This window comes from Myxocyprinus asiaticus, chromosome 20 (genome assembly GCF_019703515.2).
Source record: "Myxocyprinus asiaticus isolate MX2 ecotype Aquarium Trade chromosome 20, UBuf_Myxa_2, whole genome shotgun sequence".
NCBI lineage: Eukaryota > Metazoa > Chordata > Actinopteri > Cypriniformes > Catostomidae > Myxocyprinus > Myxocyprinus asiaticus.
The window spans coordinates 44872596-44896618 of NC_059363.1; the positions used below are offsets into that span (position 1 = coordinate 44872596).

Consider the following 24023-nt stretch of genomic DNA (forward strand, 5'->3'; position numbering starts at 1 on the left):
ACAAAGTTATTTGTGGTACTTGGGAGGCTTTTAGTTCTAAATAGTATTTTCAAGAGTGCACTGACGGAACTCGATCCCTTTCAAGAGGCCATTATCCCAGAGGTTAACAGACTGTTCACACCAATGGACCATTAAACCGTGTGCAGTCTTCATTTCTTTGACTTGAGTGAATATCTGACCTTTTGTTAGAGGACATTTATGAAGCGATCCAGACATTAGGAAATGTTCACCAACTTCACTCACACCTTTAGTAGTGTAGTTTGCTGACTGCATATGACGGCTACAAAAGAAGCTTTATTGCGTTATCACCAGACATCCCTTTAGCACACTGATATAACTGAAGCTTTATACAGTATCTATTCAGAGTGCAAAACAAAACTTGGAAAAAGGTGGAAGAACTGAAAAACTTTACCTGATAAGCAGATGAATGTGGTGTAGTCTCCCTGACCTCCTGTAGCCAAGAATGGGATCTTCTTCTTTGTCCTCCTCTTCACCAGGACAGCCGCCAGCATTCTTTCATCATTGGGAATAAAGACTTCCTTGTTGAGGGCCGATTTGCTGCTCATTGTAGCCAACCGTGTAGGCAGACACAGCAGGAATCTCTTTTAAACTCTGATGTGAGAGATGTTGAGAAAAAAACTCAATATCTAGCACGACTTCTTCATAGGGCTACAAACACGCAGTCAGTTTTTGGAATTTACAACCACATTTACTAACAGGTGTGAGTCTCAAAATGTTCTGTTCATACAGTAGCGAGTGTCAAGTTATATAGAGTACCCCGATTGCAGGGTTACGTTGTCATGGCAACGAACCTTTAATATTAGATATAACCTTACGCAGATATGGTAAGCGATTTTTTTTTCACAGTTTATTTTGTGGCAATACTTTTGAAACAGGGTGTATTTTAGAGTTTACAGATTTTTTCCACCCCTTTACTTGCAATATAAGACAGGCCAAAATTTTAAAGAGAGTCTCAATGAAAGATACAAAAAATAACTAAATATGATAATGATGATTGATATGAAAAAAGTTTATTTTGTACTTCTACAACATTTCTACACTTCTGTTTTTGCAGTTCAAAACAACAGAACTCAAATTCTACATGTATGTACTGTATATGATTGAACTTTACAAATTCATACAATGCATATGTTGGGCAGTTCTATGGAAATGTCAAAACATCATGGAAAAACAAAATGTTTAACCAAAAGGAAGAAAACCCCCTTTTACATTTTTTATTATATTGTTATAATGCAGGTGTTCCCAAACTTTTTTGTCAGCTGAACCCCTTTGCCCTAAATCAATTATTTGAAGTACCCCCTTGATATTTTAAGTAATGTTTTCCTTTCAAAATATAATTAATCTGACATCTTTTCACTTTATCTTGTTATTGTTACATTTCAATGAACTTTTATTACATCTATTATTCTTAGAATATTTATACATTTTATTTGATTTACCATTGGCATTTCTATCCCAATCAGAGACTGCACTACAGTCACAGTAGTAAAATGTACACAATAAATAAATAAATAATAAATAAATAAATAAATGTCATATGGTCTATTTGTATTTGTCATTTCTGTTTTCATTTCCCTAAAAATTTTATAAACGTATGTTATTCCATTTGAGTATGTACATTTGATATCTTGATATGATATAGCCAATATTTATATTTTCAACAATATATATATTTTTTTCATTGAAGTAATAAAGCAAGCCAGAGCTGTAGCAACCATTATAATCTGAGGTGGGGGTCAGTCCCAATCCTTCTACATATTGTGGATATTATTATTTATGGATAGTTTTTTTGTATGTACTAATTAATTGTAAATAAACCAGCGTTTTCATGCTATAACCGATATGCTGATGGTTTTAATTTGGTGAACAATTGGCAGATAGATATCAGCTGCCAATACATCGGTGCATCCCTAGCGTTTACTAGTATATAATTGCAGAACTTGAAGTTGTTTACAAGTATTTCCACCTTGACATGAGTGTCCTGAATTCATCAGTTATCTTGTCTCACTGACATCAAGACATTGTTGACTCCATGGGGTCGTTGCACCATGTATCTAGGTCAAACATGTAAGGACTAGGAATGGGCACAAGTACTCGAGTACTCGGACATGGCAGCAATAATCGGTCATGAAAACGATGATCGATGGTGATCACGCATGATGTGACTTAATTCAAAATCCAGTGACAATTACCTGACAACTAAACACACAAAAAAAGAGGGAGCTTATTTTTAATTTTGAGATTGATTACATTGTGGTTTTGAGGGGTACATTGATTGTCAGAAACGTCTCATAGCAACCAAACTGATACAACACTGCAATGCTATCCTTACGTTAATCAAAGCAGAGTGTAATTAACTGTGTTTTGAATGCCTGTCTCTGCAAAATGTTTTATTATCAATTCATGTAAAAATTTTGACTCGTTAATGGATATTATTTAATAAAAGTGTTTGTCACTGACTGTAAACCTCTCTGCCCTGCGTGAAGTAACGCACCTGAATCTCGACAAAATGGGAGTTGAAGATTTCTGCACGAGTTTCCAAGTTAGACGTCCAATATAAAGTGTCATTCCGTTGCACTTTCGCCAGTTGAATGGTGGAAATTCAGACTGTATGAGTTGAATGGAACGCTTCATGAATCATCACAGCAACAACAATACAGAGCATCGTGGCTTTCCTCACAAGAGGGAACATTTGGGGACACACACACACCAGGAGTGTGGCAGTGGACTCAAAGCACTGAAGCAGCGCATATACAGCAGGCGAGTGTTTCAAAAAGCTAGACAGAGTGCAGATAAATGAAACAATGCAGCGTCTTCAAACTGAACTTCAATTTAACACGCATATTAAAAATGCAATGGTTATAGCGTCTCCTGTTATTTGAAAATAGACGGTTCAGACAGTCACTAAAATAACTGGTGTGTGCTTACTAAGATTATTATGGTAACCTGAAGGAAGAATAGATAGACGTGCGTTGTGCACATTCTTTCAGAGTTGGACAGCGAATCTTCACATTATGATAAAATATGATGCATTATATTTTGAATCTTTTGTACATTTTGTAACATTTTATAACAGCCTATAGTAATGAATAGACGATACACTGGAACAACAAGGCACAATGCTGCAGCCATAGATGTTTGTCAGACATGTTATTATATATACAGTTATGAACATGTAATCGCCCCTCGAGTACTCGACAAGTACTCGATAAATTAGTCCGAGTACTCGAGTAGACAAAATGACCAAAATGCCCATCCCTAATAAGGACTGCTGTAACTGCACCTGTAGAGATGCGGTTGGATCCAGCTGCTCGACGTGCCACTTACATCATTATTTTACATCAAGTCAAGTCAACATGCATCACAAACACACTCACAGATCTAGCATGGCAATTGACAGAGCTTTTCCAAACCCTACTGGGCTGCCTATATTGCATATTAGGACTTGAGAATTAAAGCCGTTTTATTTAACATGGAGTGGGTTCACTCATGGAGGCCACCAAGTTGAGATCACATAATCAGTTGAATGCATCTTAATGGATCGCTCGCATAATAAATTAATCATGGCTGACTGAATAGTGCATTTCTACAACTGCATCGGTAACTGACAACTAGTGCTTTTACATAAAGCTCCAACCACACCACTGAGAAGTACACAGCTGCAGGCATTGCTCCAAAAGTGGCGGAAGTCCCGAACCACCAGCAAAGATATAGAGAGCCTCTTACCTAACCCTTTTCCTAACCCTAACCGTCTGTGGAGGTGTCGTACCCTTTTGGATTTGCAATGGCAGCAATAGTGCGCCAGTACTCTCACCACACACAAGCTATTGGTGGAGAGGGGAGAGTAGAGTTATAGAGCCAATTTATGAAAGGGGATTATTAGGAGGCCATGATTGAGAAGGGCCAATGGGGGGAATTTGGCCAGGACACCGGGGTTACACCCTTACTCTTTACGAGAGGTGCCCTGGGATTTTTAATGATTGCCGCTGGACTGTTTTCTGGTTCTGGTCTCCATAAGATGCAAAGTAAAAAACAAGTGATCCAGATGGAGAAGAACCCTTTTTAGTGTTAGCTAGAGTAAAAACAGTAACAGAATATCTACTGGTTGACCACTTTCTGCCATCACATAACATATACTGTATTATAAACTGCCATAAGTGACAATACAATCAACTAGTGTCACATCAAACTATTATAAAAGGCTTACACAGACAAACAAAAAGCTGCGTATTGCAACTGTTGCTGCGGTCACATTTATAATGCATGAAAACTATACATTATAAATGAAACTCGTATGAAAGAGGATTGTTTTGACACGTTATGGAATAATACAACACTGGACCAAAATTAAGTTCTGAATGGTAATAAAATTAGACCTCATATTTACAAAAACAAACAAAAAGGGGGTTTAAAAAGTGTCAAGGCAGATGGCTGATCTTCAAAAACCTTCAAAAGCCAAACCCATTCACATAACAAACACTGGCATGTGCAGCCTGAGGATACATAAACGACAAACGGCATTGTGTGCTGGCATATTGATGACTGCATAAATTAATGAAGCCTCTAAAAACACACCAGATAAAGATCCACATATACAGTCACAAAGCCCCCGTTAGCAAACAGCCTGCAGGTTGTTGTTTTATTTGCCATCAAAGGACAGTGCTGCTGTTGTCTCCATGGCACAATGAGGTCCCAACAAAGTATACATCCAGACCCTCTCAACCAATTTCTACCAAAATACAAACTCTCACAGAACTACAAAAAAAATCGAGAGTTGTGAAAGGTTTGCTGCAGGTTCACCACTACCGGTGAAGAGCTGCTGCCTTCTTATAAATATTTGCAGCAAATAGCAAGCTCATTTGCATGTGAAAATAACTATGTGAATTTGTGGCAAGTTTGCCAGAACTCTACAGATGTTTTGTTAGGGTGGCCCGAGTTTCCACTGACTTCGAAAGCCGAACAGCAGTGTAACTAGTGCTGCAACAACTAATCGCTAAAATACAAAATAATCAATCATGAAAATAATCAGTAATGTATTTCATTATCAATTAGCCAGATATGTGTGGTGTGCATAGAGAAACTCCATTAGTGATGTCACTTTAAAGCAATTTAAAAAATGGCGGACACAAGTTGAAGTGAAAAAAAAAAAAAAAAACACGATCCAAGTTGTCCATCGCACAAGAGCACTTTATTAACACTTCCCTTACAAAAAATCTAGAGTTCTGATAAACTAGCCGCAAACTTGCCTCTCAATATTTTCACATGCAAATGAGCTTGTGATTCGCCGTAAATGTTTGGCAGAAGTTTGCAGCTCTTCACCGTGGTGAACCTGCAGCAAACCTTTGTGACAATGAAGAGTTTGACACAAGCTTTGACAAGCATGAGTATGCACCAAGACATCAGGAATATCCTCCACAACATTCATCAAGGTTCCTGATCCATCTTGGAGCGATTAATTAATGCTTGTGAATCTAAAGATCCAATCTGAGTTTTTAATGACAACCTGTGTGTGTGTATATGGCTTCAAGAGAGCAAATATACATCTGAGGTGTACTTAAACTGTTTCTTTAATGCATTCATATTACTTATTACTTTTCTTTTTATATTGTTTCTTGCTCTTGCTATGTATTATTATTTCTGTTTAATCTCATGTTATGTGCTGTATAGTCTTAACAAGTTAGAGATAAAGAGTTGTCTCCATTTCAAGGTCGTTAACATCACAGAACGATGTTGTGAAGTAGTCATTTTCCTTTGTCTTTGTTTGATATAATAACACTTGTTGAACTTGTGCTGGTCAGACAAAGTCCGACTGAGCATTACGAAACTCAAAACTAAGATTATTCAATAAATTCTGCTCATTTTTACCATCACTTTGTCTGCTGTCTTCTGCTATATTTCCTGCTGCCTATGCAATCTTGGGACGGCAGAAGAGTTAACATAAGCTGTCGATGTTAATCAAACATTCTTGACGTTGTTGGTCAGAGAAGATGATTTAACATTAATTCGGCAGGATGTCTAACAAGGCTGTCAATTAAAAATACTAAATTCGAATATTCATAAAAATTAAGATAAAAATGCACAAATTGTGGACAGGTGCAAAAACACTGACTAAGACTAACGGGCCATTCAGACCAGTCACGTTCTTCTGCTAAAATAACAGGTGCAGTGAAATTAATGTAACAGAACAAGGGTGTCTCAAGATGCATTTTAAAGGTTGAATTTCCTTTTAAATTGACACGGCATCTAAATAATGAAGTGTTCCTGCACAAGATGTGGCACAACTGACAAATACGTCCGACTTAGTGCATGTTGTGGTAAAGACGGATGCACAAACGCATTCAGAGTGAACAGCCCCTTCAACAGCCCATTTCTGAAATCAGGTCTTTAAAATTTTAATATAATTTGAATTTCAGTAATACTCAAGTAAAATATTTTAAACCAGTTTTTCAGCCCTGTTGACAGCCCTACATGATATTAAAACACTCAAGGACGACTCAGAAATTGTTTGGGTTGCAATAGATTTTTGCCAAAACTCCCAAACCATCTCATGACACTATCGGTTAGGTTTAAGGTTTAGGGTAGGGAGGTCGGTTTTGTTGATTTAAAACTCAATAGCACATTAACCTTCAAATCTGTTTGGGAGAACATTTCACCTCGCAACTGCCGCGACACGTATAATGAACCATGCCATTTTGCAAAAATGTCGCCACGGTCACATTTTTTTCATGACATCAGGCTCAAAATGAGATGTGAAAATCTAATATTAACCTAAATAAAAACACAGAATGAAATTTTATTTGAATTGTATTAGTTTGACAATGTTTGAACAACCCTGTTTTTTTGTTTTTCATTGGCATTTGCAATAAGAAAATACTCCAATTAATTTATTAAATTAAATTTTTGAATATAGTATTTCATTCCTGTCTGATAATAAAAGGCATAGCTGCATGCAAAGTTTCTGGTATCATTCTGTTATTATTATCCTAAAGAGTGACTCAAAATCATACATTGAAACAAAGAATTTAGACATGTTATTTAAAACGGATTTAAGCTACAATTTCAAATGTCTGGCCTGTAATAATTTGACAAAAATCAGTTCAAATACAATAGAATCTGAATAGAGTGACCCTGAAGCAGCTCTCATCACTAGAAAATTGTATTTCAAATTCGAATAATATAAACTGAGAAAGCGCTGAAGATGTTCCAGGAAATATGACTCAACTATTGGAAAAACACTGGACGACGTGTGTCAAATAAAAACTCTGCTTGTGTAGTCACACTACACAAGCAGAGACACTGGACACATCCAGGAAACACAAACACACTGCTGTTTTACTCCCATCAGCCATCTGCAGGCTGTCAAGATTTTACACCACAGAGCGGAAAATCTGACGAGCTGCTCTGAAAAACAAGGAAAACACATGAAGCTTAAAGCCTGAGCATACTAGATCCTTCCAAAGCACCTGAATAATGGACACAATTTTACATGAAATTCTACAATGATCTGCATGACTTACAGTGCTGGCTAAATCACTTTAAAAAAGCAATCCACTACAAATTACTAATTGTTTATAAATCCAAAATTGTAATCAGATTACTTTAATGATTAACTTCTCTCACTGATTACTTTGAGGTTACTATACTTACAAAAACACTTTTTACAGAAACATTTCTAACAAATTAATTAGACTTTACACAGCTCAATCTGATGTTAGCATGTAGCCTGCTAAGCTAAGGAGTTTATAAACAAAGTACATATGAACACTGCATGAAATAGTACATCTTTAAAGAGCTGGAAACTACTGCAAAACAAAAACAAAATTGATCTCTTTGTTCGAATATCTCGACCCGTCATTATTTTTGCAATCCGTTTGGTGATAGAAGTGGCTATTCAGGATTTTCTCTCAAAGACGTTGCAAATAGCAGAAAAGTGACTGGCAGTATGTCATCTTAACACTGTTTATACCGATGCTTTAAATCGTTTACACCATTCACACACACTGTGGACTAACTGCAAGAAATTATCATTTTTTCAGAAACCTCCCCAAATAAAAAAAAAGACTCCAATTATTCATAACTAATATTTTATGTTTTATAATCTTATGATAAACAAAGTTTTTTTAAGTCTTTTTTTATTGTTGTCCCAACTTTGTTCACTCTCTCACTTTGAAAAGTTTCATTCCACTAGATGGCAGCAAACACTAGGAAAAATATTTTTTCTCTATCACATTCCATCACAATACACAGATCTGAAATGTAGGTGGCGCTCTAACGCATTTCAGCCCTCACAGATGCGCTCGTCCATAGACATTCAGTCTAATTTTTAGTTTATGCACCACCCTCAGTGTTTCATTGAATATCTCGGCGTCTGAGTGGACTAGAAGCTCAATCTAGGTGTCATTAGAAAGCTGATACTTGTCTTTGCGAGGATATATAACATTTTATTATCAAAAATCAAACACATATTTTTATGATGATTTATTTAGCATGCTTTTCCTGCTGGATGGCATATTTTGTTCTGGACATCTAAGATATAACATTGGATTATTCAGCCAAGCAACACACAGACAAGTAAAAAATGGCTAATGTTTAAAAGCAGAGATAAAGTTTTTAGCTATTTGGGCCTTTCAGCTGCAATGATTGGTGCATATAGGAGACGTTTGTATTTGATGACTTACAGAAATCATATTTAATTTTGTGATTCTTTTGAAAATCTTTTGAACTGTGGTATTAAGGCAACAAAATAATCTATACAGTCACATTCCTGAGAATGAGAGTTATCATTTGATATATGACTTGTCCATTTAAGTGCCATGTGAAAAACTTTTGTATTCATATTATTATTTCTACCCCATTATCTCTGGGGAGATCATTTTCATGATATAGCACCCCCCTGTGGACCCGTCAGCGAATATGAATATTTAATTTAAGTAACACATTGATGTTATGCAGACTCAAATCATACTAGTGAAATATACTTGGTGAGGATAAACAGAAAACACTCAGAGCAACATAACCTTTTACACTAGCAAGAAACGTTGCAGAAAGTGCAGCACACAAAGGGCTGTTCGTTTGTCGTGGTGATTCAGCAGAGAACACAAGAGTTATTAGTGAAGGTGAGAGTTACTGCAGAGAATCTAATAGACAACCATGATTCAAGACGGCTGATGTGAACTTCATTACATTTCAGCAGAGCTCCCAAACTAAACCCTCATCTACAATAAATCAGGGAAGAACCGTGTGACAAGCCGTAAGAACTGACCAAAGAAACCCTACTGTAAAGCAGTACAAGATGAAGCTCATACCTGTGCTGCTGGTAGTTCATGACAGATAGACCTAGTAAAACAGGACAAATAGTTCTGTTTGTTTAATGCAGTACTGCTTTTTATGTACATTCAAACTTGTTGCTCTCATGCTGGTTTTGATCATACTGACTTGCATATTTTTCTCTGATACCACCAGTGAAAGTCAATGATTTTGTATCAAACACTAAAGGGCAGGATATTCTAAGCTCATAAATGTTATCATATGTTTTAAAGGGGAAATTTGCTTTACAATGTACAGCATAATATGAGAGTCCAAATAAGGAGGTACTAAGAAATGCAATAGCAGAATTGTTTTTAACGGTGACTTACACGCTAGACATGCAGTATTAGATACAATGTTTATTTTGACTTTAAAAATTAGAAGAGAGCAGCTACTGATGGTACAAGTTACGTAACAGAAGGAGAACCGGATCAGTTTAATTTGGAATCAACCAGCTCAACTCGAAATCAGGTTCTCCAGTTCAACTCACTGATCCAGTCGCAGCGGTTCTCAAGCTAAGAAGATTATCAGTTAATAATGACTTACATTTTAGTCTGTTCCTCACAGAAACATACCATACGAGTTCAGAAGACTTGGAATATAGCGCACAAGTCATGTGGACCACTTTCATGGTAGTTGCCATTGAAAGGAAACAAACTGCATGAAGATTTTTGAAATATTTTTCCTTTTGTTTTTAACAGATTAAAATAACTATGGAAGACTGTTTCCGCCACATTAAAAAGTCAAAATTTTGAGACACAAAGTCATAATTTTCAGTTAAAAAGTCAGAATAATGAGATGCAAATTAATCATTTTGCAATAGTCAAAATTATGAGAAAGTCAAAAGTATGAGATAAAAAGACACAATTATGAGATGCTAAATCAATTTTATGGGATAAAAGTCAAAATTGAGATAAAAAATAAAGGATTGCGATATTACAAATCTAAATTATGAGATAAAGTCAAAATTAGAGATAAAAACTCAAAATTATTGGACAAAAAGTCAATTATGAGATACTAAATCCAAATTCTGAGATAAAATGGGATGAAAATAAATGATAGGATGCCGAGTCATAATCATGAGATACAACATAATTATTAGATGACTTTTTATCTCATAATTTTGATTTTTTTTATTTCCCTAATCTTAAAGTTTATACTTTTAATCTCATAATTGTAACTTTTTCTCATAATGTTGCATTTTCTATGGCATAATTATCTTATAATTTGAACTTAATTTCAAAGTAATGCCTATTTCAAATTTGACTATCTCAAAATAATAACTTTTGTCTCCAAATTATGAATTTGTATCTAATAATTATTATTTTTCCATATGGCATAAATCAGCTTCCATAAATAAGCGTGTTTGTAAGAAAATGTGGCTGAGTAAATAAACACTGAATGTTCATGTTTGGGTTTTTATCACGTCTCCGCAGACATTTATTCATCCAAGGGCGTAGATTTGGCTTGAACATTGGGGGCTGTTATGTTTCCACTGATCATGGTATAAATATGGGGGTTGTACTTGCTTGTTTTGATGACCCCCCGGAATCTACGCCCCTGCATTCATTCATTGTCGCTGTTCTCAAGCAGGACGGATAAATAACAAGTGAAATACGCTTTATCTGTCAAATCAGTGAGAATCCTGGTAAAAGATGAGTTGTCATGATTTTCAGATTCTTCAAATGAAAAGCGAAAGAGCGCGTGTGACACAGAAGCGCGTGTTGAGTTGCGAAACTGCGCGCGCTTCTGTCACATTGTTTTTATGAACAGCGATTCGCGTTCGGTTACCATGGACACTGACAGAAAGAACTTTTACCGACTTTACAATTAGTTTCCAAACATCTGGGGTAATGTAACTGATGATTAGTCTTGTTTGTTTCTTACCTCACTGCTCGCTCCGTCTTTGCGCTGTTATGTCCATCTGCAAACACACACGGTTCTCCCGTCAGACTGTCACCGATCGGTGATGTTCCGTGTCTCACAAATCATCAGAGAGTGACGTGATCAGACGCGCCGACTCCCTCACATTAAAACACAAACAGCGCGGGACCTGCTGCCACGTCTTTCTCTGACACTTTCTGCGAATGATTCAACAAATATATGTAACAAATATTTGTCTGTAATGTATGTGAAGTAAATGTTTCACACGATCTACAAACCAACAGCTGGGACCAAACTACACTGAGAAAAAAAAATAAATAAATAAAAGACTTGTAAGAGTTTTCTCGCAAGTTGTTTTTTTTTTTTTTTTTCACAGTAAATTTGAATGGTATAAAATTAATCAAAATCTACTTAACTTTGACATATTGATTTGAGTGAGTGATAAAGCTTAAATATTTCAGTTAATACAGTAACTTACAACATTAATATTAAAATTAAACATAAAAAACTTTTCTTTTAAACACGTTTAATCACGTGTCACATGACAAACAAAAGCCGCCCACAATTTACTCAAATTAGCAAATAAATATGACAATGTTTTCTACGTTAGGATTGATACTCGATGACGCATTGTAAAGATAAACAGTCATAAATAATATTTACCAGAGCTACATGTTTGAATTGAGTACAAATGTAGAATTTACTTCATATTTTTAGTTTCACACTTAAACTTACTTATTCAGTGTAGAAAGGAAACATTTCAGCTATATTTAGAAATAGAAAACTCCAGTACCAAATCCACACAATCTTGAGTTGTGACGTAAAAGGCAGCAGACGTAGAAAACTTCATTTGACACTTTTAAGAGATCTTTAGAAAAAATGTTCACTAGTGACACCCAGACAGGGTGACCATGACCCCAGCATGTAGGGGGTTACGGGTTACGTGAGAAGAGACTGCGTAGTGCCCAGAAAGACTGAGCTCAAGTCCTGATCAACCTGTCAGTGTATATCCTGCTTATTACACAGCTACTGTTACAAATAAATTAATATATGGACATGAAAATATTGATTTCTGTTGAAAATATTTTATTTTCTTGTCATGGTCAACAGTCATTATTCAGAAATAAATGACCGATAAATGCTGCAATTGAGTGATCAGAATCAAGTACTTCAGAGAACTGTTTAATTACACTGAAATATTTGTGATTTGTACTGTATGTTGTTTGCAAATAAATAAAGGATTTTTTGATTGACCGAAAGATGCTTTTTTTGTGTGTTTTTTTTTTTTGGTCCAGATGGTGTAGTTCTGACACCTACCAGCAGGGACTAACTGGACCACGCCGTCATCATTGACTCACCCTCATATCGTTCCAAACCGGTTTGACTTTCTTATGTGGAACACACACACACACACACACACACACACACACACACACACACACACACACACACACACACACACACACACACACAGCGTTTGTATGCATCAACATTCCCACTCTTTTCAAGGCACAATTTTCCGGAGCTGCGTTTCCCAAAAGCATCACAAGCTTAAGTTGATCGTAGCGACTATTGGCGTCAATGGTTTCTACGATCAAGTTACGATGCTTTTGGAAAACGCAGCCCAACAAATGTAATATTTAAACAAAAACACATGCGCCTATTTAAATCAAGCTTTATATTTCTGTGTGTTTTTGACGGTACACTGTAAAAAAAAATCCTGTTGTTTTTACAAAAAAAAATTGTGTAAAAAATACAGTAAAAATGTAAACAACTTTACAGAACAACCTGTACATTTTAGAGTTTAAAACTGTTGTAATTTACATGGCACGATGGCACTATAAAAAAACAAAAATTCTGTTAAATTTACAGTAAAAAAATGTCATAAAATTGATATTAGCCTTCTTGAACTGTAAACATCTGCTTTTTACTTTATAATGTATTGTTAATCACTGTAGTAACTACAGAAGAGCACATGATCACATGAAGTTCACCAATAGTGGCTCTTCTAGGAGCAATGACCAATAAGCATGTAGAGACAGTGCTCAGTGTCACACAAACACTAAACACCATCAGGGTAACACATGTGAATTTAAAATAATGTAATAAACATGAACTCAACAACATCAAATCTAAAACAGAACACCCCGATGTACGTAACTGATATTAAAAATAAGAAGAAACAGAACTATTCACATGAAATATAATGATAGGTCATGCAGGGAATTGTGGAAATGCCCGATTATCGCTTTTTACTGTAATTCTAACAATAATTTACTGTAAAAAGTAAATGTACTCTTGTTAAACAATGTAAAACATATTTTACCATTAATTATACAGGAAAATCATAATTTTTCAATCTAAAAAAATGTAATTTTTACAACATTTTATTGTAAAAACTACTGTATTGTCTTTTAAAATATATTAAAAATCTTTACTGTATATTTTACAGTTAATATTCGTTAATCAATTAACGTTTTATTTCTGTAGCATTTTTACAGTCTTTTACTGTTAAAATTACAGACATTTTTTACAGTGTAGTTTCTTACCTCCACATAAGCAGTTTTCTCCATGGCCCAGGTTGATTATTAATCCCTGTAAAGTTGTGATTTAATTAAATAACTAGTCTGTATGTGCTGCACACTTCAGAGTGCTCTGCTCTCTGTCATCTCACACACACTAGAGTGCGTGCAAAGATCATGATGAGGTGTTTTCAGTGTATGAGCAGCCGTCTCTGCACATTCATTTTGAAGTGTGCATCACTAACAGATTATTTATTTATTCAATTAAATCAGAGACTTTTTTAGTTGAATTATTACACTAGGACATATCACGATTGTTCAAATTTAACAGGCGGTATCGCAGCATCAGGACCCGCACCAGCCGACTCCATGATAGCTTCTTCCCCCAAACAATCAGACTTTTGAACTCTTGATCTCCCACGATCAAAATACATCAGCACTGCACTTTATTACTCTTACTCTTATATCTCACACCGGACTGTCATAAATTATATTATTATTATTATATTATGTCTCTCTTAACAACTGACTATCAACCGACAGCCAGAATGTCAATACAGTACAATACAACCAACTGTACATTTTATATATACTTTTTTATTTTTATTGAATAATGTGTATCTATATAGTGCGTATTGTATACTGTACAGTGTATGTTATTATTTGTATATTGTTGAGTAATTATGTGTATATCAGATGTTTAAATTGTGCTGTGTTAATTTGATGTTATTGTAAATTGGTATATGTCTCATCACTGTCACGACTGCTATGTTGATCGGAACTGCACCCAAGAATTTCACACACCATTGCACTTGTGTATATGGCTGTGTGACAACAAAGTGATTTGATTTGATTTTTTGTTGATTAATTTGATTAATTGTACATTCAAACATTAATTTTATCCAAATATGTCATATTCCAGGACATTTTGTGTTTTATTGCTAAACCTATTTTTATGACTGGTGGTTACCTTGGTATAAGTTGAATCCAGTCGTTGAATTATTGAAAAGTAATTCACATCCCGAGGAATTAAGGCTGAATCATCATGCTACCAACCCATTGTGAATTTATTTTATTTTATTTTTTAAATCAGTGGTCCAACTGTCATCATTGTCTAAAGTTTATAACTCACAAGGATGCAAACTCATGAGGGGCGAAAAAGTTGAAACAATCACTAATCCACGGACATGTTTTCAGGGGTTATTTTTTTAAAGATCAAGCTAAAAGCACCAACTTAAGCTATTTTTATGATTCAAGAATAGCAATTTATCTGCACAATTGTGCAGAATTAGCTGCAAAAATAATGCGTATTTTGGTGTGGCTTGCTTCTGTTTCACAAATTTGTTCTGTTTCATTAATTGATTAATTTAGGGACTACTTCTGGAGACGACAAATGAGCGTCTTATGTGCAATGAGTGAGTCACTGAATCAAACCGAAATTTACCAAGAGACTAGCACTATAAGAGCAAATCTATCATTTTTGTTTAGTTTGTGAACTGCTGAGCATGACTTTTCATCCAAAAAGACAACAATAATAGTCTAATAATAATGATAATAATAATAATGAGTATCAATAATGTCCTTCGCTTCTCCTTTATTAAAATTTGCATGTCAAATCTGCTGACTTCAGCATGCAAGTGCTCATGAATGAATAAGGATCATCTTATAGACCAGTGTTGAGGATAGTGTTTCACAAGTAATGTTGTGTTTTAACAAGTCTTTTCGAGTTGATGCTGCGTCTCAATGTGCACACTATCCACCCTTAATAGTATATGAGATAAGAATTAGTATATCTCAAATGGTAGTATTCTTTGAAAAAGGGTTCCAAAGTTGACCGGATGGTCTACTATTTCCGGTAGATTTGCGAAGTGTGGATCCGTGCATGCATTTTAAGCTAATATTGCCCACAATCCCTTGCTCGACGGAAGAGGAGTTTAATGGTTCGCTTCAGAACTACAAATGTGAAGCATGAAAAATTACAAACATAGCAGTGAAGACAGAGCTTCATCAGTTCTTAAATGTTTTCACATCTTAAGCGTCACGTAAGTTTAATGGTTAAACTTCATTCGTTCACACTGTGGGATGAAGACGCTGCTCGTTAAATTGTGAACGATTGGCTGCTCCATTTACACAATGAACAAAACGGGTTTGAGTGATTAATAATCATGATCATGATCATCTTAACTGCACACTTTTACGTCCATCTACTGTATTTGTATTGCTTATGTACACACACACAGTTTTTTAAGAGCTTGCTTTCTGAAAGTAATCATTAAGTAGAAGTTTCAGCACTATGTGGATTAAAAATGGAAAAATCTCAAACAGAAACATTAATCAAATTAACACAATTGTAAGTTCTCATTTTATTTTTCTCATTTAATGTATCATACTGAAATATAGCAGAGATCAAATTCACTTTCAATGGACTGTTGAATGATGTAACCAGGGACGTAGATTACGGGGCTCGTTGCTCGTTTTAAATAATCAAAAACATTGATTATTCGTATGTGACGCTTCAAAAGACACAAAAACAATAAGTAAATTGATCCGGCACGGTGTTATGCATTTGTTCTGTCTTTCTGAATTATGACACTCAAGATATGATAGATAAAACTACCTTTTTTACTTTAGTTGATTATGAATAAGATCAAATTGTTAACTTGTTCAAAGTATTTATTTCATGTTTTTCGCATTACATTTAATCTGCAACACATTGTGAACTTCACACATTCAGTGGAGATAATGATAGTGAAATATATAATTCTGGCTTACATTAAATACTCATTACTACATATGCATCATACAGCATGTACTGTACGAAAGACCCGCGATCTTCAACGATGTGGTCCAGGATGCACGTGATGCAACCAAGGGGTCTGTGGTTTCAAGACGCAATTTTATGACGTGATAGTGTCTTAATACTTGCACACTCTTTAGCTACACACTCAGAAGTGTGCACATTTCCATAAAAAAAAAAGCAGATACATTAAGTGCGTAGTATAAGCAGGCCAGTCGAGATGCAGGGCGAGACTAGCGCTGTGTCCGAAATCGCCCCCTATCCACTATATAGTGCACTATGTTGGGTGTTAGCCATTTTGTAGTAGTGTCCGAATTCGTTCCCTGCATTTCGTTCCCTATATTTGTTCACTCATTATTACCCACAATGCATCATGATTTTGAGTGTACAGAGGAAGTACACTTGCTGACGCTATCTTGCCTTGAACTGATGTGCAGGGAGCGCATGCGCGAGTGGGAGAGAAACAGATGGAGCGCGAGAGACGCCAGTTTACAGCTTCATTTCTTTTCCAATGTTTGATTTCACACTGGCTGTAGTTTCAATTTTTGACATATCAAAATGTGATTAAAAATAACAATCAAATATAGCGATCCAACATCTTAGTTAAATTAGACTAAATATTTGATATGGCTATTTTTTTTTATTTTGCCATTAAAATGCAAAGTGATTACTTTCAAGTCACTGTGGTGATATTATTCTTAAAGGATTATTTCACCCAAAAATGAAAATTTGCTGATAATTTACTCACCCTCAGGCCATCCAAGATGTATCCGAGTTTCTTTCTTCATCAAAACAGAATTTAAGACCTGTGACGTGAGCACATGAGAGGGATGACGCAAGCTCGTTGGTAAGGTCACGCATCACGTGGAGGAGGAGTCAGGAATTGCGTCATTGTTTACATTGTTTTTTTTATTATTATTTGGAAATTATTTTTATATATATATATATATATATATATATATATATATATATAGAGAGAGAGAGAGAGAGAGAGAGAGAGAGAGAGAGAGAGAGAGAGAGAGAGTTTTTAAATTGTTTTGGTTTGTGAACGGCACAAGTTTCTCTTGTAAACAATGACGCGCTTCCTGACTCCTCCACGTGACGCGTGACCTTACCAACGAGCTTATGTCATCCCTCTCATGTGCTCACGTCCCAGGTGTACGGAAGTGAACATTTGTAGTTAAAATGTATATAAGTATTGTTTTGTTTCTAAAAATAATCATTTGGTTTCAGAAGAACTTTATTTGTCGACTGGAGTCATGTGGATTATTTTGATGCACCCTAAATATGCATTTTGGACCATCAAAAAAATGGAGGACATTCACTTGCATTGTTTAAAGGAGGAGGCCTGAAATGAAATCCTAAAAATCTTAAATTCTGTTTTGATGAAGAAAGAAACTCTGATACATCTAGGATGGCCTGAGGGTGAGTAAATTATCAGCAAATTTTCGTTTTTGGGTGAACTATTCCTTTAAGTCAGAAGACTGTGCACAGAAATTATTCAAATATTCAGTTATCACATAGGTATATAACTTCATGTCATGTGTTCTCGGCATTCACAAATGCTGCCGAGTTTGGATATAAATGTACACTTGTAAAAAAATATTATTGTTGGCAGTTTTTAGTATTAATATTTTAATCATTATGAAAATATATATTGAGTTAAACATGTCAGAATGAAGATGTATATAACATTTTATAAGAATAACACGTTTCGTAATTGTTGTTATTATGATTATTATTATCCTACATGTAAGATAAAAGCTCATGTGACGAAGTTGTTTCTGCGTCATCTCCAGCGCTCTCTCCGGCGCGCCGTGTATACGTCAGCGCCCAAATTCACTCACTCATTTCGTTCACTCCTTGTCTGATATAGGACACTCACAGACAACCACTATATAGGAAATACTGAATGAGTGAAAAAGTGAGCAATTTCAGACGCTTGACACCAGCGTCAAGAGCCGCATTGCCCTCCACATGACAAGTGTTGCAGTAAGCGTCACACGCAAGAAAGTGAAAGATTTGAACAATAAACGTTGAAAACGTGTATTTGGAAGAGAAAGTAGAAAGTAAAAAGAGGACTTGTTTATGTTTAGGTCTTAGCATTTGTTTGTTTTGTGAATGTAATTACTGTAGTTCAATGCCACTGCTGTAATCAACCATGAGTAATCAGAGCTTGTGCAGCTCCTCTAGAGCAACTGAAGCAGCTACATCAGACGGCTGCTCTCCAATCGCTCTTATTGATGGCATATGTAACGGTGACGCGCGGTGGTGCCGGTTCAAGTCAGACAAACTTTCTAACCGACATGCACTGCTTCCGCAGCACTGCATGAAGTCAAACACACCTGCAGTGAGAAAAAACTATATGTATGTGTATAGCGATGAGCAACAGCTCCGAACTCACACACAGGTAGATTACCAGCGTGGCTAATTAAGACTCTCTCTGACACCAAATGTGAATATAATGTCACAGTTATTTTTCTTGGGTAACAAACCAAAAGATAAACAGATCGAAAATCCTTTCCTATTACTCACAACGGCATTAAAACAGCAGCAAACTTTCATCCTCTTGCGCTCTACTTAAATCCCGCCAATTAACCAATCAGAACAGTTTGAGCTCTAAATGAACCAATCACAATATTTCTGACAAAATAACAGTAAAGCAGACAAAATAACAAATATGTCAGTGAATATGAACTCTGTAAATATGACTTGTGCACATGAACTGTTTCTAAGCAATATTTTAATATGATTGATAGTGTATATATTTTAATATATAATACTTGACCAGGCTACATGGATTTGACTCCTATTCTGAGTCCCGATCGTTACCATGTTTTGTACACGTAACGGAAACCTTGCTAGCAACACAGTCAAACTGTTTTATTATATTAAAATATTTTCCAGGACATTTATGTATTTTTCTAATTTTCCATGACTGAAAAATTCCAGGTTTTCCAGGACGCGTGGAAACCCAGATATACATTTAGAGATATGTAAATAACAGGAGGAAGCCTTCTTTGCTTCAGATGAACAACCAGCAAAAACGGTATGCTTTAATTTTTAAAAACAAGAAAAAAATAGCCCGTTTATTTTTCTTAAAATAACTAGTAACAGTGTTGAATGACTGCGCTTAATGAATTAAGCTTTACAATATGTGTAAAAATTGAGAAAATTAAATTATTTACTTACTTTTTACATACTGTAGAAAGGGTCCAAATGATGTCACTTCCTGAGTGTAAAAATTGAATGGCATGTTCTTATGTGATAACAGTTGCACGTGAATGGAAGACCACAGAAATATATAATTTTCACTTACCCATTTGCTCCATCATCAAGAGGGGAAAAAAAGTAAAAGAAAAAAAACTGTCACTTACATTTCCACAACTTTCCAAATGAAGAAAAAAAAAAGAGGGCGATGGATTACGACAGTCAGAAGAGAGACGATGACAAATTTACTGTCACTCTCTCAGCAGCTGTATATTAGAAACCTCATCGCACCTGTGGTAACTCGTTTTTTACACTAAAAAGTAAAGAAAAAACTGCAAACATATAAAAGTTTGCTAGATTTCTGCTGCTAAATAAGGCAGAAACACATCATCACAATATGTGAACAGGGTCCATTATGTTAGATAATACTACAGCTTACATTGAGTGGTTGTTCCAGTACATGCAATGTGTGCCTTTATTGCTTTAAGAACAGTAATGGGACACCAGTTTGTAGTATTTTCAGCAGATTTTAGACAGCATGTGCCAGGATCACATTGACATTTTAAGAGTAACTTCACCTTCAAGTGCAAGCTATTCATGATAACAGTTATCCAGGGACAAATTGTGTCACCAGGGTCAATAATGGCTCAATCAGATCATTAAAATTGTTTGCAGCAACACTGCTCTCCTCTGGTGGAGAACGGCACTGCACTCAGGGTGATGCCAAAAACAATTAATAAATTGAACCATTGTCATTTTAGGATTTTAAATAAAAATGATTTTATTATTTATTTTTGTAAAGTAAATGGCATTTTTAAATTTTTTAAACAGGCCATGCACTGCACTGCTGGCATCTGTGAAAACATAGAAGGTAAAAAAAAAAAAAAAAAAAAAAACACTTCTGGCTCTGAACCATCTTCATATGTTAAAACAAAAGAAAATACTGTCATTAACCGGTGCACTACAAAAGACACACACACACACACACACACACACACACAGATTCTGCTACACTTCAATAGTGTTTGAGCGATCATTAACGACACTTTCTTAAAAAAATATTTTTGCAGCAGAATCAAAACAATTATGGTTATTCATCACTTAAGGCAAGAAAAACAAAAGGCAAATCAAAAGCTCCTCATGAGATATAAAAGACGCTATGATCTAAATGAGTTCATTGAAACCTGGAGCTTGAGATATTTTTAATTTCTTCATATGCATTTATATATATATATATATTTTTTTTTTCTAAAACTCCATAAGATTGTAACATTGGCAGGAATGAATCCTCAATGTCAAAAATGGCTTTTTTCCCTCTCTTCTGGAAAGAAACATACTTCCGAAAAATGACAGAAAAAAAGCAGCAACAAAACAACTGTACAATTCTTTAAAACCTGTTTTTACATTAGATACAAAAAAAAAAAAAAAAAAAAAAAATACAATACTTCATTTAGCGTTCCTTCATGTTGGACAAAGAAAAAAAACTTGTTTTTAAAACAGTGACCTATCGCTGGTGCATAATAATGAAATGCTGTTGAATAATACTATATTGGTGCACAATAAAGGCTGATGGATAAAATAGCAGACTTCCTAGGAAGATAATAATAAAAAGAAACTTCTTACATTTGGAAATCAATGGCCTTCAAAAGCCGAATCTGTTGCCATAGATTCATTCCTTCATAAATGTTCTCCTATGTTGCTGCACTGCGAACTGTTGCTACAAAAAAGTGGGCAACCCACTGTCATAGTGTAAAAAACATCTGTGTAATTCACTTTAATGTACTGTCGAACACACATGATCACTAAAAGCAGAGGGCACAAACACACAAATATAAACTTCAAACTACTGCTTATTCATAAAGAGACTCTTATCTTACGGCAGAAGTGCTTTAAAACGACAAAATTGCATCAGTTTGTTGTTGAAAAACTGCCGAGCGAGATCATCTCGAGTGTAGTGCAGTAAGTCAGAACCGTTCAGATCTCTTCAGAAACAGCAACAAAGGGATAGTTCACCCCAAAAATTACAATCCTGTCATTATTCACTCACTATCATGTGGATTCAAACCCATTTGCTGTTATTTCTTTCTGTGGAACATAAAAATGCAGCTTACACAGAGACCACAACTGTCAAGCTCAAAAAACACTATCACAATAGAAAGTTAGTTCTTCATACGAATCATTCACTATACTGCAAGTCTTCTGGAGTCATTCGATAGCTTTGCATGAGGAACAGACCCAAATTGTAATTGTTCCCCTCAGTCGAAGCTCTTGAATGGACTAAAGTCGTACTGGACTACAAAATTGGTGACCAAACATCATGATGACAAACCTGAGTCATATTTGATTTGAGAACAAAGAGGAATATTTTTTTTATAAACAATTCAGTCTGTTCCTTACAATGCCATCACATGGCTTCAGAAGACTTGGAATATACTTTCATGCAACTGTTTTCACTATGAACTGCTGTTGAATGGAAAACAGTTGTGTGAAGATTCTTTAAAATTTTGCATTCTACTAAAAAAATAAATAACAGCATGCAGGTTTGAAATGACATGAGGCTGAGTAAATAATCACAATTTCAATATTTGAATAAACGATTCCTTTAAAGCTAGTGTAACAATTCCTTCTGTAGTGTTTCGATGACAGCATAAGAATGTGACGTAGTTATCGCAAAGGATTCATTCAAAAAAATGACCAATAAAGACGATGTAAATGTAACACGAGTTAGTAAGAAATAAATAATTGGCATTTCTTGGTGCACAAAGCTGGCATATATCTATTAGACTAGCAAGAACGACAACTACTATTGCTTCATCTAGTTAACTAAATAATTCCTGGAGGGAAGCAGTTAACCGCTCTGGAGGAAGTAACTTCTGAAACAGACTAAGAGGGCAGAGCAAGAACTGTTTCCTTGGACTTGGTGTCCTCACAGTGTCCTCACAGTGTCCTCTGTAAGTATGTCTGCTAGTGTTATAAATGCATTCACAAGTATAATGTTTCCAAACACCTATGATGTGGAGCATTGAAGTGGTTAAAACAGAGAAAAGAAAAGCAGTGTGAGAGTAACAGAAGTCAGTCAGTCCAGTCCCCCTGATGCTATGAGAAGAGCAGCGCTCAAACCCATCCGCTGGTCAGCTTGTAGAACATCTCCTCATCTAGAGACTCATTCTGGTCCTTGGCACGCGTGGACAGGAAGATGTAGCCGCCGATGAACTCGTGCACCACTTTACAGTCTACCTCAGCACAGATGAACGCAAGACTGGGCTCATCTGCAAACTCCACTTTTACCTACAGTGACAGTAGAGCAGATCATTATGTACAGGCATAATATATGATCTATAACATGCACTTCATGTATGAAGCATTTGATGATCTCAGGTCAGAAACACTTCTGTCTTGTATTTAATATTTGTATCAAAGAACCAAAGCACACGCTCTATAAAGTGCTCGTGGTGGTGAATGCACCTGTGTGCGTGAACAGTCAAACCCGCTTCTTGGTCGAAATGCCCCTGCTGACACGATAAACTGTACATGTAAAGACAGCCGATAATGTATTAAGTCAGGACAAAAATCTTATATCGCAAAATATCAGAACTGTGCGATATGTAAATTGCAGCTTACTAGACCTGCTGCTGTGTGTTATAAGCTTATCGTTAATCATCATTTCTTTTGATGAATGTTTGATATTTATGGATTATGGTGCAGCTTGTGTAAATAAAATCATTCATTTTGTGTTTGATGTGCGTTCTGTGTAAACCCTGAAATATAGTTTTTGTTATTGTGGAGCTGGTTCATTCTCTCTTAGTTGAGTTTCAAACATATACAGCTGTATTCAAGGGATTGCACCAGTTCCCATTTGAGTTTCACATGAGCTTATTTGCTATGCAAAGATGTTAGCTAATCATAACTGTGGGCATTTACATTAAAGTCTTAAAGGAGAAGCAATGCCAAAACCACACATTTCAGACACAGGGACAGAGACAGGGTGGAAAATGATCATATATTACAAGTTATGGCTGTTTTGGTGCAAAAAAAAAACAACAAAAAACAAACAAACAAACATCCTAACATTATAAGTGAAAAAAAAAAAGAAAAAAATAGTCATGCCCCCTTTAAGAATTTTAAGCGTCATTTTAGGGTCTCATGGTGGTGACCACAAGCAATTGTAAGTAAACCACCATTTGTGCTTTGTTTATGCCTGTTACGCTGCTTCTTTTAAACTGTGTCTGTGTCTGGAGCGTAATACTGAATATAGGTTAATGCCCATAGAACGCAAGGCTGGC

General features: G+C 35.6%; 2 protein-coding genes across 4 annotated transcripts in view; both read right to left on the reverse strand.

Annotated features, from left to right (window-relative positions):
- Positions 1 to 11391, reverse strand: part of LOC127410995 (syntaxin-binding protein 6-like) — an 81987-nt gene extending 70596 nt beyond the window's left edge. Inside the window, exons 1-3 of one of the 2 annotated variants that reach the window (XM_051646303.1) lie at positions 11215 to 11391; positions 9327 to 9357; positions 413 to 612 (exon numbers count right to left, since the gene is read on the reverse strand). In XM_051646303.1, coding sequence (XP_051502263.1) covers positions 413 to 566 — 154 coding nt within the window. In that variant the 5' untranslated portion in view covers positions 567 to 612; positions 9327 to 9357; positions 11215 to 11391. The remainder of the gene's footprint in view (positions 1 to 412; positions 613 to 9326; positions 9358 to 11214) is intronic. The other variant, XM_051646302.1, reaches the window with a different exon arrangement.
- An 8815-nt stretch (positions 11392 to 20206) lies between these two features.
- LOC127410946 (fermitin family homolog 2-like) overlaps positions 20207 to 24023 on the reverse strand; it is a 131707-nt gene continuing 127890 nt past the window's right edge. The window contains exon 16 of one of the 2 annotated variants that reach the window (XM_051646228.1): positions 20207 to 23028. In XM_051646228.1, coding sequence (XP_051502188.1) covers positions 22855 to 23028 — 174 coding nt within the window. In that variant the 3' untranslated portion in view covers positions 20207 to 22854. The remainder of the gene's footprint in view (positions 23029 to 24023) is intronic. The other variant, XM_051646229.1, reaches the window with a different exon arrangement.